This window comes from Lonchura striata, chromosome 3, assembly GCF_046129695.1.
Source record: "Lonchura striata isolate bLonStr1 chromosome 3, bLonStr1.mat, whole genome shotgun sequence".
NCBI lineage: Eukaryota > Metazoa > Chordata > Aves > Passeriformes > Estrildidae > Lonchura > Lonchura striata.
Genome location: NC_134605.1, coordinates 5,079,045 through 5,098,274, shown reverse-complemented (window position 1 = coordinate 5,098,274; position 19,230 = coordinate 5,079,045). Strand labels below are relative to the sequence as shown.

Here is a 19,230-nt window from a genome sequence, read left to right as displayed (position 1 = left end):
TACCACTTTGTGTTCTGTGCAGTTGTAGAAATTATATCTGATAGTTAATATTTTAGCAGTAGCACCTCTACTACATCTTTTAATGTATTGCAAATTTTTTCATGTATGTGGGGAAAGCTGATGTCGTGATTTTTCTGTGTTTCATAATCTACATGTACTTTGTATATGTGTAGTTAATATATAGTTTCTTTTTCTGCATGAGAAGGCAGATATATACAATAAAAATAAACTCTTTAGAGGAAAAAAAGCTGTAGCCAAAATATTTTTTTTCTTAGGTGTCTAAATTTATTTGTGAGTAAATAGTATGCTTTGTCTGTTTTACAGTCTATTCATCCAGTGTCCCTCTAACATTATTTTAAAATGACTGAGACTATGTACTGAAGAATGCTAACATTAGATATGAGATGCAGTGAGCCACTAAACTCTGCCTTAGCTTCCTTTCTTCAGCTGCAGCTGATATTGTCTGGACTGGTAAGAGGAGAGGGGTGTGAGGCAGCAGAAACCATGGGGCAGAAAGAGGCCACTGCAGGGATTCATCAGGAAAGGTAAAGGGGAGGGGAGAAGAGAAGTAGCAGGGAATGAGGAGAAGGCAGAAGTAACAGGAAACATAAGTGTTGAAATATGGTCCACCAGCCTCTAGATGTCTTCTTGCTTGGAACACCAGGAAAGAGACATGATCATTTGTATATATTACAGCAGGTACATTTCTAAGGTCTAGTCTTTAGAGCAGAATGTTATTCAGCTCACAAACATATTGCTGCAATGAGCAGGCAAGACAAGAAACTGAAATGGACATTGCAAGAGCTTGGGAAAAGATACTGGAGAACTTAAAAGCAGTGCTCCAGCAGGCATGCCCTGGACTTGACTTGCTACTGGACTTCACCTGACACCATGATCAAATCTCTTCTGCTTTTGTGACCCAAGTCCAGTGATATGCACAGGGATATGCAAATTTTAGCCATTTATCCGATGTTACTTCTGCTGCTGGGGCCACACCAGCTTGCAGTATACTCATCTCTTTCCATTCACAAAAACTGTGCTGCTCACCTTGCCCACAGCTGTGCTTCTGCCTTTCATCACCAGCTAGGGATGACAGGCAGGCTTGTATTCATGGGTGAGGATGCTGCACCCTTTTTATGATAAAGGTTTTTATTTCAGACAAAAGGTTTTATTATTATTTCTGAAGGTAACCTGCAACCAAATAATCCCATCTACAGCATGTAATCAGCAGAAAGAAAACCATTCTTTTTCTGTTTCTATATAAAAGTGACAAAATGTTGCCTAAGTCTGGCTGACCTTTCAGAGCTAATATAAAAAATATTTTTCCAAGTACTAGATGTCCTAATAAACCAAGGGAGGAAAGCTCTACTCTGGCTTGTATCACTCTGTAATAACTAGCAGAATGGTGATGTTGTCATGTAGGGAAGTGCTCACTTCAGAAACAGCATTAACATTTTAAGATGTTACTCTCTTCCATCCTGTTATTTTCCTTCATTATAAGGGGCTAGAGCTTCTGACTCCTGAACTCAGACACAGTCACAGATTGTGCCAATAGGACAAATGCACTTCAGTGTGCTCAGGAAAGTCCCTTTAACCTGAAATTGGCTCACACCAGGTCTGGCTGGAATATTCATGGAAACACAATAAGGATTCTCACATGGTCTGTGAGCATGGCTTACTTGAGAGCCAGTAACTCCCTAAATCATTTCAGTTTGTTCCACAAGAGCACATTTCCCTCAAGCCTGGCTGCTCTGTGTTCATGGAGTTCAGAAAAGCATGAAGCCTTAGGAGCTCTGCAGTGAGTGTCTCCCCACAAGTTCCATCTGTAGCTGTGCTTTCCCACATTATGCCTTCTCTTGGGGATGAAATGTGAGAAATCAGAAAATCCTCATCCCTTGTAATCATGGAAAGGTTTGCTCCTTTCCTAAAGGTCCTGGCATGGTTGTGATGACCTTTTTATTATGTGTGATGTTCAGATAAAACTTGTTATACAATGTCACTGTTGTATCATCTCTCTGCCTCCTGTCTTGTTTGTTCACTTTAACAAACAGTTAACTTGTTCAAGCAGTTTATATTTTAATCTTTTAAGGGTACTCTCCCCACCACAAATGTATTCACCCTATCCTTCTTTGTAATCACATGCAGCAATGCCTTTCAATGTATGAAATGAGACTTGTGCATGAGCTTTGTCCACCTTGACTGTCTGCATTAACATGCTTCAGCTAAGTAATGAAATAAAATGCTTTTCAACATCATCTGTATTAAACTATAGGGTGCTACTACAAGAGATTAATGGTTTAAGCTGGTGTGCTGACAGGCAGAGAGGAGTCACTGCTGCCCTTTTGTTCCAGACAGAATTCCTCTCCTTGAAGAGAGGGTGCACTCCTCAGGCCTTGTGACAGACTGACATAGGATTTATTTTCTTGGCAGAAATAAGAGTTGGGGTGGAAACTTGTATGTATTGTACAGCAAATCTTTTGGTTTTTTAAATTTTTCTTTAGTTAAAAAGGTCAAACATATTTTTTTGGGAACGTAAAACTCTTCCCATTCATCCCAGAAACAGAAACTGTTGTAACATTAGTAGGTAACTTTACATTTCCTTTCACCACTGAACATATAAACCATGATGGAAAGACTGTTTCACAATCTCTCAGAATAAGCATATTGTGTATTGCATCTTAACTAGCTCTGTTACAGGATAGAGAAATCATAAGCTGCTTTCTTAAGCTAACTTAGGCTATTCTTAAGGTATTTCCTTAGTCAGGCTTTACCTTGAAAATTTTCTCACATAGTTTCAGGATATTTTCTGTATTAATACTAATTTATTGCTTTCTAAAGTTAATCTCTCTTTCAAGAGCTACTAGCGTCTCCTCTTTTTGCAACAGCTTCTGGTCTTGTTTTTGTTGCCAAAACCATTGCAAAAAGTGGTTGAACACATTGGATGTGTTTTATGCCAAACATGAATGTTTAACTTCCTTCCTTTTATTTATATCTAAAATTAATGTTCCAATCTTTAATGATAAAAAGCCTAATTATAAGCAATTTGATTCAAATCACTAGTTACTGACTATGTCCTCTACTAAGTTAGGCCTAAACAGGGAATTTGAAGAAGTATTTCCAGAAGAGAGAAATGGTTAATCACCCCAGTTTTGTTAACTGCCTCTAAAAAGATAGTTTTTATTCTAATTAGAAGCTGCTTCTTTGGACACCATATAGCCATTGCTTAAATCTGATCCTTTACCCTACAGCTGTTTCAAATCCTTCTGAAGAGCTAACATTTGATCCAGTAGAAGAGAAACTTCGAATGCAAATTGAAGAAGAAAAAAAAAGGTACTACTTCTGCCTCAGATTTCTACCATCCTTCAGAAGATAAATTATACTGATAGGATATTCCAATTACCATTCTGCACACACAGCTACCCTCAGGGTTTTCTCTGACATTTTAAAAATATCAGTTTTGTGGTTCACTAATAGTTCTAAATTTGTGTATGTGCTGTTGGTTTGTCTATCAGATGCCACAGTAGAAGAGAGAGGAAAATTTATTCTTGAGCTAAAGGTTAAAAATAAATAAAAACAGCTAAATGTCCTCCCTGAGGATTAGTGTTTGCAACTTGGTGCTTGAATCCAAATGTATTGTGAGCCTTTTGGGTGGATTCAGAAAAGTCCTGCCTTTCTTGACCTAAAGAGAACATTTAGGACTCACTAAATGTAAATAATACACAGAATACATAGGTTAACCAACCCTTGCCAAACAGATAAAAAAATAGATACAAGAATGTCAGTATGAAATATTTTGCTAGTGCTTGTTATTCACAATCTCTGGGGAAAATTCTGGCTCTTTCTTACTCCTGGTAAATCTCCAAGTGTCTAATAGCCAAGAGGGTAATGAAGCTTCCATCTGGCAGGGGAACCAGTCTCAGCTCCTATCTGAATCCAAGGTACCAGTTATTTATTAATGGTAGCAAGTTGAGAATACAAAAGAAGTAATTTTCATAGTTGATCAAACACATATTTTTACTGTCTATCAATGTTGATCCCACTTGAATTTCACTAACTTCATTATGAAATAAAAGGTTTGTGGAATAAGTTTCTTGCACTTACTGTCCTATGAAGCTTTTGTAAAATATGAGATGTTTCCTTCTACCATCTGTCTCGTGTCCTCTGCATCTCTGATTATTATACATTATTTTATAGTTTAAATCTCTAACAGTTCTATGTAGGATTAACATTTATTCAGATATATGTTGGAAAATCTGTAATACACTTTTTTCTTCTCTTATTAGCTATAAAACAGTGTACAGTCGCTTCAAAGGGCTGAAGGTAGAGATTGAGCACTTGCAGCTTCTTATGGAAAAAGTGAAGATGAAGTTGCAAAAAGACTTTGAAATCTGGTGGGCTGAAGAGGCAAAAAAATTCCAGGTATGAAATAATTTTGTATTTCTTCCATTTTCATATAAATATAATATCTTCAATAATTTCTCAAAGAAGTAGTTAATTGACTAGTTTAAAAGGAGTATGAAGGATGGAATTCAGGGTCTGGTTCACCTGTACTTATGCCAAAGTTAACTGGACAAAAATAATGTGAGTTATACTTGTGTGAAGCTAAAAAAAATTAAACAAACCCATTTTTTTCCTGCTCTATTTTCTCTTTTGATGTTCTCCCAAACAACTTGATTACTAGGGAAGTATGGGCCCAAAATGCCAACAACTCTGAAAGAATATTATCAGATTGCAAAGAATAATATTTTTTACTACTAGCAAAACTATTATTTCATTAGCATTTTTTGCAGCAACTATAGTTAATTTTTAGCTTCCTTTGCTTGTAAAGACTCTAATAACTTTTCAGCTTCCCTAGGCTCCCAGAGGGTCATCAGCTCCCAGCACAGTGTGTTTTCTCACTCTCTAGCTGAAGTTCACCAGTGTTTAAGCACAGAGTGCTCTAATACAATGTCTCATGTAAAGATGAACTAAAGACCTGCCATTTTAACCAGCATATTGGAAGTTCATACCACAATCAGTCTGAAAACTACACTCTGCTGAAACAACCTGTGCTCCCCTTCTGACACATTTTTAATGACTTGCAAGTAGTGGCATAGCAACTCACAGCAGAGCTCAGCCATGAAACACATCAGCCTCATGAAAAAGAATGCTGAGTGCAGTCCATCCCATTTCATTAATTATTAACTGGAAGAGAAGATTTACTCCTTGAGGAAAAGTTGTTATAAGCAAAAAATATTTTAGCTTATATTTTGGTTAATTCTCATTAGTATAAATTTAAACCATATTTTTAAGAAAACAGCTTAAAATAAATACAGAACTTAACCTAGGGAACTTCGTTATCCATACACTGCCACCTAAGCAGCTTAACTGCAAGTTAACACAAATACTTTTCCAGTTAAAATCCCTATCTATATTAGTGGCAAAGAGGATAACATTTTAGTCACCCTCCTGTGTAAATATTTAGGCTTTACAAAGCACTGCAAGTAATATTCTTGAATCCACAGCAGCACATCTTTCTCCATCCCTTAAAAGGAGAGTTCCAGGATTCAACCTCTCATGATTCATCAGTAGAAGATTAGAAAACTGGAAAACATAATTGGGATTAATTTCTTAGATCTTGACCTATCTATACATCTGAGCTCCCTAAGAAACTGAATCAGTGAACATATTCTGTTACATATTAAAAACCTGTAACTTGAGCTTAAAAATATTTGAAACAGTCCTAAATACTTTTCTCTTTGTTCAGAAGTGTTTGTACAAGTGGAGAAAATACTGTGTGATTCAGGCTGTGTGTTTTCTGAATTAGTCATTGCTTACCTTGTTATTGCTGAAATGCATAGGCCAATATGAAGCACTTTTAAAAAATCCTAGCCTCATAATTTTGTTTTTCAATCTAAACCCAGCAGGAAAAGTCAGAGATGGTTACCTCACCAAATACTGTCACTGTTTATCCACAGTTTATCAGATCCTCACAGCATCTATCACCTATCAGGTAAATTGTTTATTTTTCTCTTCCTTCCTTACATGAGAAAAATGCACTTTTAATAAAAGTGAAGTTGTCCAGAACGCTTTTCAAATATCACACTGAAACACTGTATTTTCAGTTACAATAGAAACAATTGTTTAGAGAATTAAATTTTATCATTCAGTTATTTGGAAGTCCTATTGAAGGTAGGACCTCAGTTCTTTTGACATGCTGGTCTTGGAACCTTGGAAACCTTTCTTTATGGGCCCCTTAACAGCTAAGAAAGGCAAGCCTGTTATCAGTCAGTTTTGTGTATGAGGAAATTATATCTCCTTTAGGATGTATGTAGGGGACTTCAAAACAGATTAAAAAAATTATTTTGTATATATCCTAGATACACTTGCTCCTGAAAAATGTTGTAGTAGTACATTTATGCAGCACATTATTCCACAATGGTATTATATTTGATATTGTAAGATGGTGCTGTGTCATCTACAGGAGAAAAATGTAATCATCTTGGTTGTTTCATCAACAGTCACCTCTGATTTCAAAAGTTCTTATTTAAATTTGCAGTAATAGGTTTTTCATAATGATCAGGGAAAGTATTGTGCAAAAAACCACATACCTAGCTGTACAGGTTTCCATATTCAAGGACAATAAATGGAGGTGTTCTGTCCTCTTCCTTCTTCCTTTCTTCCTCCCTCTTCCTCTTTTCCTTGCCATCTTTCTCTTGGCCTCTTTTCCTGCATCTCTCTTCTCCTCCTTGTTATGCAATTAACATTTCTCTGATGAGTGCCTTTACCTACATTTTTATGACAGCAATCTGCATAAGTGATGTTTTCCTGTTTTCTTAAAACTGTAAAATAGCTTCTAAATTTTATTTAACACTCTCATGTATCTGTAGTAAATGCTCCATAATCAGTACAGGAAATGATAGACATTGTCCTCTAAAGTTTTCTGAGAAGACATTTTCTGATCTCTCAAACTGATGAAAACCAACTCCAGTCTTCTCTGCTTTGCTTTGGTTCTTGCTCTGTGTCCTCTCAAGACTTAGGCATTAATCACTTTGCAAATGGCTGACAGGTTTTAGGCCTAATCTGTGCTGTTCATTTCTGGCCTCAGGCTGAAGGTTACTTGTCCTAGAGAAAAGCCCAGGAACAGAACATGAGAGCATTTTTGGTCTAGCTTAGCAAAATTCAGGAAAATTAGCTCCAGCAATCCATGACTGTCACTGTCTGTACCGTCCTTTGAACTAAGCACTTTTTGCACAACCTCTTTGCTCCACTGATCTTGGGAACAACAAATTTCAGTTGGTGTGCTGATGCATTGCTCAGGAGAGCAATACCTTTTGCATTCTAATTAAAAATGCTTGAACTGAAAAGATCATGTAGTAATGCCCAGGTACTTTCCAGTGCAATGGGGACTGGCCTCCAGCAGTGGTGAATCCTCCTTTCCCTATCCTAGCTCAGAAACAAAATTGCATAACTGATTTCTTTATGGTTTTTTTTAAGCTTTTCTATCAAATGCCTTTACTGTTCATGTTTATTACTGGAGGACAAGTCTAAGGAAAGTCCATCTGACATTTTAGAATGGGGAAAGGTGCATGGTTGCTTTCAGCTGCCAAGTTTACTTCGGAGTCCTGTACTGCCCCACATGATTCCCTGCAAAAAGATGTTCTTTACAGTGAATAGTTTCTCTGTGTCTAAGTAATGGGCATATTGACTAAGGCTGACTGGATGATCCTTGCATAAATATCACAGACGCAGATTATTTATCTTCTGGAACTAAAATTGTAGAGAGAGTTGGGATTAATGTAGTTTTATTTTCCCAACTCTATCAATATTCTTGCAAAAATCTTTAAAAGTCAAACACTCTTTCATTCCTATGGTTCTAGAAAGTTGATCTTATTTTATGTTAGGCTGTTTAAACATATTTTACTCAGTTACATTTCAAGTGGCATATATATGGAAGTAGAAACACTATTTCTGCTTTTTCTGAGGCAGGAGCTACAGGCTTAACCTCCCACTGTGCATGAAAATTTACTTTTTCCCCTACCCGAGTCAATAACATTTTAGAGTAATGGTTTCAAATTTCACAGACTTTAAAAGAATAAAATAGTAGAATATTTATTTCCCAAGGATTTCCTAGGCCCCAGTTGTCACAGGAACTTTACTTACCATTTCCCATAATTGTGTAGAATGAATCCAGGCTACAGGCCCATCTTTTCCTGAGACACAAATGGCTCTTTTTTTCTAACTTGTATGGAAATCAACCATATCTTTCTTTGGAAATGATATTGCTATCTTCACCCAGCAGAATAGCCAGCCACCAAAGCAAAAGCTGACATAAATTATGTTTGATATAATGTGGTGTAAATAAAGCCTGTTTCCAAGATGGAATTCAGTTAACAGGTGATATTCTATATCTTATAGATATAAGATCTAAAACTTAGTAGGCTAAATTCTAAGATTCTTGACAGAGTAAGCATGCAGTAAAACCATCCATCCTGAATGGGAATGGATGTTAATACAATCTTTAGGGCTAGAAAACATAATTTCAATAACTCAGCATATAAAAGACACAGGTGTATTCCTAATCTTTGTATGTGTTTGAACAAAGTCTTTTGATCACCTTCTAATGTATGACTTGTGTACATTGTTATTGTTTGACACACCTTAGTCATGTTTCTAGAGAAAATTAAGCCTTGGGAAAGCTCATATTTTATTTTATATTAAGTTAACTTATAATTAAAATAGCAGAGAATGGAGGCTGGTGATCATTTTGAGTCTTAAGAAGGATACACACACCTAAACGGCACTTGATTCATGGCCAAATATGTCTCTTTTTTCAGTTGAAAACATGGCTGAAGTGTTAAAGTGTCAAAATTAGTCTCTGTTAATAAAAGAGTTGAATAGTGACCATTTCTGCCTCAGTCAGTGAGGTCTGAAAGCTGTGGTGCTACCTGCAACTCACACTGAATATATGTTCATGTCTCTTAATGGATTCCTGTCAAGTCTGCAAGAAGTCTGAAAATGCATGTCGGGCTCAGCACTCCATATGTGCTCCACACATTCAGAATTTGAGCACAGCCTTTTGTTCTTCCTCATACAGTCTTTCCTACAATGGCTTTCATTTAAGGAATTTATCAGATCCTTGTCTATTCAAATTGCTTCTCTCACTGAACATTTTGTTTTGGTCGTGTTGCACTGTTCTTGTATGCTCTTTGAATCATACAAATGTTTGATAGTTATTCAAATCTTATAAAATTTTGGATTTTTTTCCTTCTCTTAGATGGAATGCATTCCTTTTTATCTCAGTCAAATCTTTCTTAACCTCACTCATTTCCTTTTACTGAATCTCATTTGTCCTATTCCAGCAAGACCCTCAGTATGCTCAACCTCAAACTCCTCAGCTGTTCTGTTTCTTATTCAAAATCCTCCTGTCACTTTAAATTCCCTTGGAGCCATTTTCAAATAAATCTTCATGTTGTCTGATGACTCTGAGCATCAGATTGTTTTAAAAATTATTGTCCTGGATTCCAAAAGTTGCTCCCTATACTAATGTTATGTAAAACAAGGCCAATGTTTACATATCTTACAGCACTTTCTGTCTAATAATTTTTTATCCCTGCCAATTTTCTGCAGCGTTACATAATGATAAAAACATAATCTGGGAATAACATCATCAATTAGTGACATCTCAAAAGTTTTCACATTCTTTGGTAACAACTGGAACAATTTATCTATGAATTTGGCAAGTTAGGCCAAATCTAATTTTGTAGCCAACTACTAAAATGCTCAGCATTAAGCAGCTTGAATCTTTCCTGTCTGTACACTGAACATCTGTTCCCCTCATGTCCAAAACTCAGATAATTGGACAACTGCAGCTGAGGTTTTCTTAACATTACAGATGTTCCATACCTTCAAATTTTCAATTTCCATTTCAATCTACCTGATTTTCCATTATTTTTCAGCTGCCAGATTAAGCACTCATACCATGACATGCATCATCTCTGCAGCTCTTCTACCCTGGGTACTTGATGGAGCTGATCAGTCCATGGGCCAGTTGTCTCTGGTCCTTGGGTTCCTGCAGCAAGGGAAAAGCTGCTGCAACCCTGTGTACATCTCTATGACCCCTGCCCCATGCCTGAGTGAGAAATACACCCACAGCAGAGGATTCTCCCCCCATCACCCCCCAGAAAAAGAAAGTTATCCACTGGGTGAAACATCAGGTACTAGGTTATGAAAGCAAACAGACATATAAAGTTCACAGACTATCTTTAGTCTCCAGAAAAAGTAGGAATTTTACTGAAGCTGTCAGGAAACAGCCTTTGGGATTTCTTAAATTCAATTAATGGAAAAATCAGATTGATTGAGAATGAAAATGGGAATTATACACTGTCAAAACAAGCTGAATAATGTTAGAAGTAAAAGCTTGGATGGCAGACAGAAGCAAGACTTACATACCTTGTATGTGCACCCAAATCCAAAATGTGATACAGGTATGTCTGTTTGCACATTAGAGAAGTGTTGAATGGCACCTCTAGAGATCTCTGGATCAACCCCTTACTTGAAGAAGATTTTCATCACACTAAAGTGTGTCAGGCATGGTTTTGTTTGGCTTTGTTGGAGCATCCTGAGATGCTCTCTGTGACCTTCATGCTGGTCACACAGTGAGGGGTATCATTGCCTCCACCCCATGCTGGTATATGACTTTCCATTAAATCTAAAGCATTACTAGAACATTTCTCCATTTTTTGCATTACTAGAACAGCATCTAACACTCAGATGAATAAGGAGTATCCTGACTTCTAAGAACAGGCTAGGAACAAGTTGCATCTGAATGTACAAACCACTGCACAGCAGAATTACCCTCTTTTGTAGCCTTATGATTCAATCTATTTTGCAATGTCAGTATTCAAGCTTCATCATCTTGAAGGATGCAAGTTATCCCCATGACCATCGCTCTAGCCTAGGAATTAGAGAAATCTAGGATAAAAGAGATAGATTTGAGTTGTGCCAAACTGATGGACTCATTTATTAGATTAGTACACTAATAGTTAACCTCTTATGTGGAAGCACAACTTCCAGTCATTTAAAAAATAGTTATAATCTTCCTTCTAAATTTCCTTAATTTGCAGGAGAACAGTTTGCATCCCACAAGAAAAATGTCTGCTTGCAACCACACAGGCACAGGATAGGAGATAAATGTCCATCTCTAAGTGCAGTAATGTTAATTTCCTGACTTTGGGCATCATCTCACTCGGTCTAAGTGGGATTTTTAATATTGCTTTCTGTGCCAAATTCTCCCAGAGCACCCTAAGGCAAGTTTTGCCATATTGTCCTCTGGTCCAGGAATGTACTTGAAAGTGACATCCCTAGAGTTCCAACCATGCCACACCTGTAGTATATAGCTTGGGTTTTTTTGTTTTGTTTTGTTTTGTTTAAATCAGTCTAAATCTAAATCCCCTTTCAAATGGGCATTTAACATTGTGGGCAATATTTTTTTTCAATTTCAATGGAAAAAAAAGAGGTAGTTCAAATATATAAACTACTGCAACTTAAAATGCTTCAGCTGACTCACAGTATTTGTAGTCATATATCTTGTGCATGACAAAGAGAAAGCAAAGATGCTTATTTTAATAAAAAGAAAGCAATGAAAAAGAATCACATTAAGTCACATTATGTTTGTTATAGGCTAAGAATAGAGTCAGGGATGGTTGCTATGGTTCAGTTGATGTGTAGCAATTTATTAAACCTCGGTTATATGACTTGGACGCCTCAGTATCTCAGGGCACAGACACAGAAGCCTTTTAGAAAACTGAATTTAAAACATAAATCACTTTATTTTTAAGAACTGCCAAATCAGTGTGAAAAATGTTCAGGAAATTCTAAAGCATAATGACAATATGAGGTTCCCAGATATTGTTAAACCACACAGTAGGTAATAACACCACACATCCTTTCTAGCTCTTGTAATATGTAGGTGTAATAAAATACAGAATATTATTGACATTAAATAAGATATTGTTTTAGTTGAATTAGGCAGGTGTGAATGGTGTGGGACTCAAGGAGTTAAAGACAATCATTCAGCAAACCTGGAGCTGTACAGCTGAAAATGACTTATACTCCTGGGCACAATATCTTCTACAAAACTGAACCTGGCACGGTGTAATACAGTAAAATTTTAGTAATAAATTTCTTTCCCTTTTCAAATTCTCTGCCAGAAATATCAATTCACCAGCCAACAATGAACAAACTACTGCAGAGTTAGAAAAACAAGAACTTGCCAATCCTGCCATCTACTGGAAAAATCCTTACACTGAGTAATTTACTTTTTCCACTCCAAGATTGGCACCAGATCTGGCAGTACATGCAACCATCAGGAAAAGCAGAGAGTCCTTAGATATCCAGAGGTGGAAGACTGCCTCCCTAGCAGTGAGCTTCCTTGATAATGATATCTGTGAGACAGGAATGCACGGCAGCTGTTTGCAATATATTTGGCTGTCATCAAGAAGCCCCATCCCAAAGCCCTCACTGAGTTTTTACCCAGTCTCTCACTGATTTTGCTAACAATTTTGCCTGACTAAAGGAAGAATAGAAAATGAGCAAGGGCCAAACTTGGCTAATGCTCAGTTTAAGAACTAAATATATCATTACAAACTGTACATCAGATATATCAAAGTGCTTTACAGCACTTAGAAGGCAAATACTAAAAGGATATTTTTTTGAAGGTATTTGTCATTCTTTCACAGCCACATTCTCTACATAAACATCATCATCATATGGATTAAACTGAAAATCTTCTTTCAGTAAACAAGTGTTTTATATTGATTTTTTAAATTTTGAAAAACATCTTTGTAGTTCATTAGTGTATGTATTAATATTGCCTACACAAGGGCTATTTTCTGTTCTTTATTTCCTTCATATTTTTTAATTTCCCATTCAGTTTTTCAGATACCAGTAGAGACAGCCCTAATGAAGATCCAGCTGTGAAAAATAATTCAGTCACTTTTGGTAGCCCAACTTTAAAAACAAGGTAGGAATTGTACCTTGACTACTCAGAGGAAAAAGCAAAGTACAAAATAATATAATGCCTTCACAATCCTCCATCAGTCTATTTAAAAACAGTCTCCTTGAAATGTAAAAACAAACAAAATTTACAAATTGAAGATTTTCCTCCAACTTCCAAACAAACTGCAGGCTGCCATATAGCTTTACACCAATCTGCTGCATCATCAGTATTACAAAGGTGGTTTTGTGTTTGGCCTGAAGCTTTTTTTTCCTCTATAAGCTTATGAATATTCATGACTGTGCCTTCCCAGAGAAAGATAATCTGAAAGAGAGTAAATAAAAACATTTGAAAATATGAAAAATCAGAGTGTGTATGTATTGCAGAATTGTAGAATTCAGGAACTAGGCAGAGATCTTTTCATACTTGTGATTTTGTCTTTAAGATATTTTACATCTCCTACCCACAAATTATTCTATTAAAATAAAATAGCAACAGTTTCAGGCTTGGCAAAGGTTATATGTCATGTTTTCTCAAAAGAGGTACTAGTTTGTGAAAATTAGCTTATCAAGTTAACAGAAATTACTAGGGTTTTGAGCCTCTCTTTTTTTTTCTAGTGTGTTTATTTCCACATTCTTTTCTACCACTGAAACATTATGCCAAGTCACTCTACTTCCAGAAGTTATATTCTTATTGTGCTCAACAGTTCTGGCTATCAATGCCCATAGGAAAATATGTTCAAGTTACTGTTTTTCTTACTGCATTAGTAAGAAGAAAGCATAATTTCTTTTTTTCTTTCATTTTCCAAAACAATCCATTTCTAGAGCAGAAAAAAATCATGGAAAATTTCATCCCCCAAAACCTAATATGTTAAATTGCATTTGGGTTTAAGAAGATCAGAAGAAAAATAAAGCTAAAATGGAATAAAACTAAAATGGAATTTAGAGAGTACCTTCTCAATATACTGTGGGTTTTTATTTATTATATTTTTGAGAAGTAAATGAAAATCAGTCAAGAACAGTCCCTTACTGGTGTTCTGTGATTGCCTTGTAAATTGCATAAAAATAGGGGAGTTTTAAGTTCAGAGTAATTTCTTCTTTGTTTTTCCATTTTGGTTCACTGGTCTAGCAACTGACAATTAATAGCACAATGACAAGGATATTACACTGCTGCATATGTCAGTCATACAAACCACCTACTGCTATAGTCAGTAACAAACAGTAAAAATAACTATAATTACAGAGGTATGATATGTAAAAAAAAAGTTTTTCCTTTCAGTTCCCCTTGTCCTTGTATTCCTCATCTCCCAATTAGTGCACAATCTTTAAATAAGGTTAAAGATGCAGGTGGACATTCTTAGCTTTCTCAGCTGATCAGAACAGCTTCATGGTATTACATCATCTTACACCACCAGAGGATCTGATAAAAGTCAATGATTTGACAGCACAAGTACATGAGTTCAGCTGAGACTGGACATTCAGCAGCACAAAGGATTTGTGTCTGTCAGGAGATGTCCTGAGTACCACTGATTCTTTACTTCTGTGTATGTACGACAACTTAATTCCCCCACAGTAGGCAAAAATTCTATTCATCTATTCAGATGTATAGCAGCCTGAAGCAATCCAACACATGGCATAGTCACATCCATCATTTCCTTGGTAAACTCACTACATTAGGCTTTTCCACTTGGGAATTAAGTTTTTAGCTCAGCACTACAATATTTTTAACCCTTTGTGAGAAGTCTATAGCTGATAAGCAGGTAACCTTCCCACACCAAAGGGATGGTGACTTATCTTAGGAACCTACATAAGGCAATTAAGAGGTCCTGAGATCAATTCTCTGCTAAACTGTTCTGTATCTAACAATGCATCTAAAGAATAAAATCCTTTGTGGCAAAAAAAAAGAAGAGACGGAAAAATTAGCCTTTTTGCTCCCTTAAGTTGACAAGCATACTTTCTTATTTCAGGACTCCACCACCAAGTTCAAGTACATCTATTCCTCTGACTGGAGACAGCCAGGCTGATGCTGACATCCTAGCTTTCATTAAAGCAAGACAGAACATCCTGCAGAAGAAAGGTAAAGCCTGCCAAAAAATAAGAAGCCAAACCAAAATCTCCAGTACAGCATTTTGAAGTCAAAATAGCTTTAGTCCACATTACACTGATGCAAATAAAAACTGATTCTGGCTTCAGCTATACTACATTATGTTCTCATCTGTTCTAAACACTTGAGGTTCTTCACATGTATTTCTAATTAGCTCAATGCTGCAGTGAAAAACTATGAAGGCTCTCTGTTTTACTAAGCCACCATCAGTGAATATCTGGGGCATGCATGGCTGTGCAACCTGCATAGTATATTATTTTACTCTTAAGCAAATGCATTTGAATGAGGTTCCTTGATGATACAAATTTTCCTGTATAGATTTTCTTCAAACTATGTGTCCTGGTTTTCATCTGGTACAAATTTAGTTGTAACAGTTGAAATCAAGTAAAGATAACTCAAATGATTGCACTGTACCCCTGCCCCAGGAGGCCAACTGGCCCACTGTGCCTGGCAAAGAGAATATCCTTAACAAGTATTTCACTATGTCAGGGTCTAATGAAAATTTCTATGAGTCTTTGTCACCAAATCAGCTACCGAGAGCAATCATACGAAGGTAATAAAGTTCACTCTAGAGTGTAGATAAGTAAAACTGGCAGGAAGCAGAAAGCAATAAATAAACAGTGGCACTGCAAGGAAACCTAAAATTTATTATGATAAAGAAAAATTACCTGTGCTTCTTTTTTTCCTGAATAATAGTTTTTAGTGGCAGCAACCAGTTAGACAGAATATGAGTGTGTTTGTGGTTACTGAAGCAATAGCTTTCCATCAGCACTTCAGTGCTGATGACAGCATTTTCCAATAATCTATCTGCACCTGGCAGATGGTGTTAACACTGTTACAAAGTGGGGCTTTGGTATCACACTGCTTATCAGAAAACTGCCAGGTAAACACACACTGGCTGAAAAAACATCCTCCCTACACTCATCCAAATCAAACACTTAGCACGCTTAGGCTTTGGGATCCCTTTTGTCTTTATTTAGAAAAGCTGTTGTCAGGTTTCTTTTTGCAAATGAAATTACACTGGATTTATAGGCAGCTCATCAGAAGAAAGTTAGTGATAAATGTCTTACAACAAATATTTTGGGCCTTCAGAAGGCCCAAATCTGACTCAATCTGTGACATAGGGTAATATAATTAAAAAGAGCACATCTTATCCTATGATCATCTCCTGAACCAGGCCATATCAAAAATATCTCTCTCAAATGCCTTTTCCATCCTGATTGTTTTCAGCCAGTGGCTATCACCTGGCATCATCCATCAGTTTCAGAAGGGACAAGACATTATCAACATTGACAATTATTTAGACCCCAAGTCATAAAAGATATTCTCGCAGAACAAAGGACAGTCAACACTTTTAAAATTATTCTGAATTTCAGTCAGATAAGATGAGCTGCCCTAAGTAGGTGAAAAAGAAATGGAGTAACATTTGACCTTCCTGGCAGTGCAGGGCTGGATGACTCAACAAATTGCTAAGTATAAGTAGGAGAATAAAAATGTAAAGAGGTTATGTCAATTCAACAAATATGTAGGGACCTGATGTGTCACAGACAAGAAACAGCTCAACAGCAAGTTCTGAGAAGGATTTGGAGTCAACCTAGCAGATAAAAAAAAGGCTTTTCTTCCTTGTAAGGGAAGGCAAAACATTCTAGATTTAAGGGATGGAGCCACTGACAGAATGAACCATTGAGCAAATAAAGTTTGAAAATTTTAATTTAGCAAGATAAAGGAGGAGAATTAGTTTTCTTTTAGGGGGCAGGGATGTGGGCTATGATGCCCCCATTCCTGCCCCCACAAAATAAAGCTTTCAGATGTAGAGTTAGGTAGAGAGGAAGAATAGAAGAAGAATGTAGTCTCACTTCAAACTTTAGGGGATAAACACTGTCATCAGTCACATAAATTTCCTGAAAAAAATTCAAACATATGAAAAATAACCAAAGAGAAATTATTTACCCAGAACCATTAAGCTGAGTCAGATCCTTTCACACAGAACCTAGGTGTGCTGAGCCCCACTTGAGTGCTCTGTTGCTTCCTTACTAAACTCTCTTCAACTGAGATGTCCAACAATCCTTTCTACATTTGCATGCAAATGTATTCTCTCTCTGCATGACTGTTGCACACACAGTGCCCTTCAGGAAACATGAGGAAGCATAGGGTCAGCCAAGCCAAAATCTGCTGGGCTTAAAAACTGTCAGCATCCTTACTGCTCCTTCCTTTATTAATCCTGACCCTTTCAAACTGTTATATTAGTATCTTAGAAGCAAACTGAGGGCCCTACTACACATATAGAGGGGAAGAAAAAAAAATATATATGTGTGTGCAGAAGCCAACAGAGTGGAAAATAAGTTTCATAAATAGAAAGCATGGGAATGCTCAATATCCTTAGTGACAGTACTGCAGGGGTGGGAATGAGGGGTCTCAGTAAAGAGACCCAAAAAAACATAAGTCTCAGGGACTGTGGGTTATTACCATTTGCTTTCTAAACAGAGCAGAATTAAAGCAGGTACCTTCACAGCTGGGTGTGATCCCAATCTTGCTGGGATTGTTAGAGCATTGTAATAACTAACACTGGAAAGCTTTTTTGAAAAGGGCTACTTGGCAAACTTGCTTTTGATGCCACGTTCAGTGTTGGGGTAAAAACATGAAAATGTAGAAGAGTAGATAAATTATTTTTGTGTCTTAAAAGATTTATATTAAAGCATATATTTACATTTCTTTGGTTTTGTAGTTCTGAAGTTTGTTTTAAAACTGACAATGCAACCTGAAATGTAGTCTAATATATTTCTTTATCTCTTTTCAGGCCTGGGGAACAAATGAAATTCTTGTCACAGTCCACTATTTCCTTTTAGAAACAGTAAAAGAACTTTATTCTTTCCCTTTCTCTTCTGTTTAGAAACAGGTACAAGTAAGTACTTCAGATGTACAGGTTTTATTGGTAATGGCATATAAACTAACTTTAACAGCAAAATCCATTTCTCTGACAATAGATATCTGAGTGTTTGCACTCAGTATTTTCACCTTGGATTAACAAAACTGAAACAACTAATCAGAAGTTTGCCAAACTTGTTTGTTTATGAGAATTCATTGTACATTTCTAAATGTTAAAATTATCTAATGTATTAATGCTCTTATACATCTTTAATCTGGGAAAGGCTTATTACTGTTGGTAGGGTGTTTTTGCATTGATTTGCATGAGGCTTTATTAACTAAACCTATTGAACATCAAGAGATATCCATTCAATAGCAGTAGTTATCTGGGTTATAAAATTCCATACAATTTCACTTGAGATTTTCCTCTCTCAAGGAATAACAATTTTCATATCAGATCATTAGGATACTGAGACTGCATTGTAATATAAAACCAAATGTATTTTAGAAAGTAATTCTAGAGTTCAAAATTTCCCAGCTGTTTTCTTTTTGTTTAAATGGATTAAATGTTGTGTAGAATGGATTAAATGTTGTGCAAAATGCACACCCTCCCAGAATATGCAGGTTTCAGAAGAAAGAACTACATTAAATAGGCTTTAAACAGAACAGAGCCAATATTTCTGAAATATCAATAAGATGTGAAAATTTAAATGCATTTATATCTTATATGCAATGTAATTTCACTATTGACTTGGTATTATTTTATTGCATAATATCCAGTTATGAAACAATTTGTTTTACACGTCAAATTAAAATCAAAAATGCAATGCAAAGTACAGTTTATTTCTCTGAGATATACATCTACTATATTGAAACTGTCACTTTTTATGCTAGTTATAATTTTATAGTGATGCATTTAGAAATGTATAGGTTGGTCACATAAAAACAAAGCAATATATTGGCAGGAGTCACATATTCTCAAGGATGCATATTTCATTATATACATGCTGATACTTGATTCTTTGTCAAATTCATAATTATACAGAAGTACACGGTGAATTGCTGTGTTCAAACCTACAGAAGATATGTTTGTCAAATTAACAATTAACATGCAATAAGTTGAAAAATATTAAAGTTGTACCCTTTTTTGAATTTTAATTTTCTATAAAAGTCAACACAGGTAACGTATAAATTGGTAAGCTTTAGCAGAATTTAGTATGTGCAAACTGAGATAAAAGTCAGATCTACTCTTGCTTTGAGAAGAGTTCAAGCATTTGGTCAGAATT

At 36.1% G+C, this 19,230-nt stretch overlaps 1 protein-coding gene across 1 annotated transcript in view; it reads left to right on the top strand.

Annotated features, from left to right (window-relative positions):
- Positions 1-17,982, top strand: part of KIF6 (kinesin family member 6) — a 149,702-nt gene extending 131,720 nt beyond the window's left edge. Inside the window, exons 17-22 of the mRNA XM_077781856.1 lie at positions 3,249-3,330; positions 4,284-4,419; positions 5,904-5,992; positions 12,914-13,003; positions 14,943-15,052; positions 17,877-17,982. Coding sequence (XP_077637982.1) covers positions 3,249-3,330; positions 4,284-4,419; positions 5,904-5,992; positions 12,914-13,003; positions 14,943-15,052; positions 17,877-17,893 — 524 coding nt within the window. The 3' untranslated portion in view covers positions 17,894-17,982. The remainder of the gene's footprint in view (positions 1-3,248; positions 3,331-4,283; positions 4,420-5,903; positions 5,993-12,913; positions 13,004-14,942; positions 15,053-17,876) is intronic.
- The last annotated feature ends 1,248 nt before the right edge of the window (positions 17,983-19,230 follow it).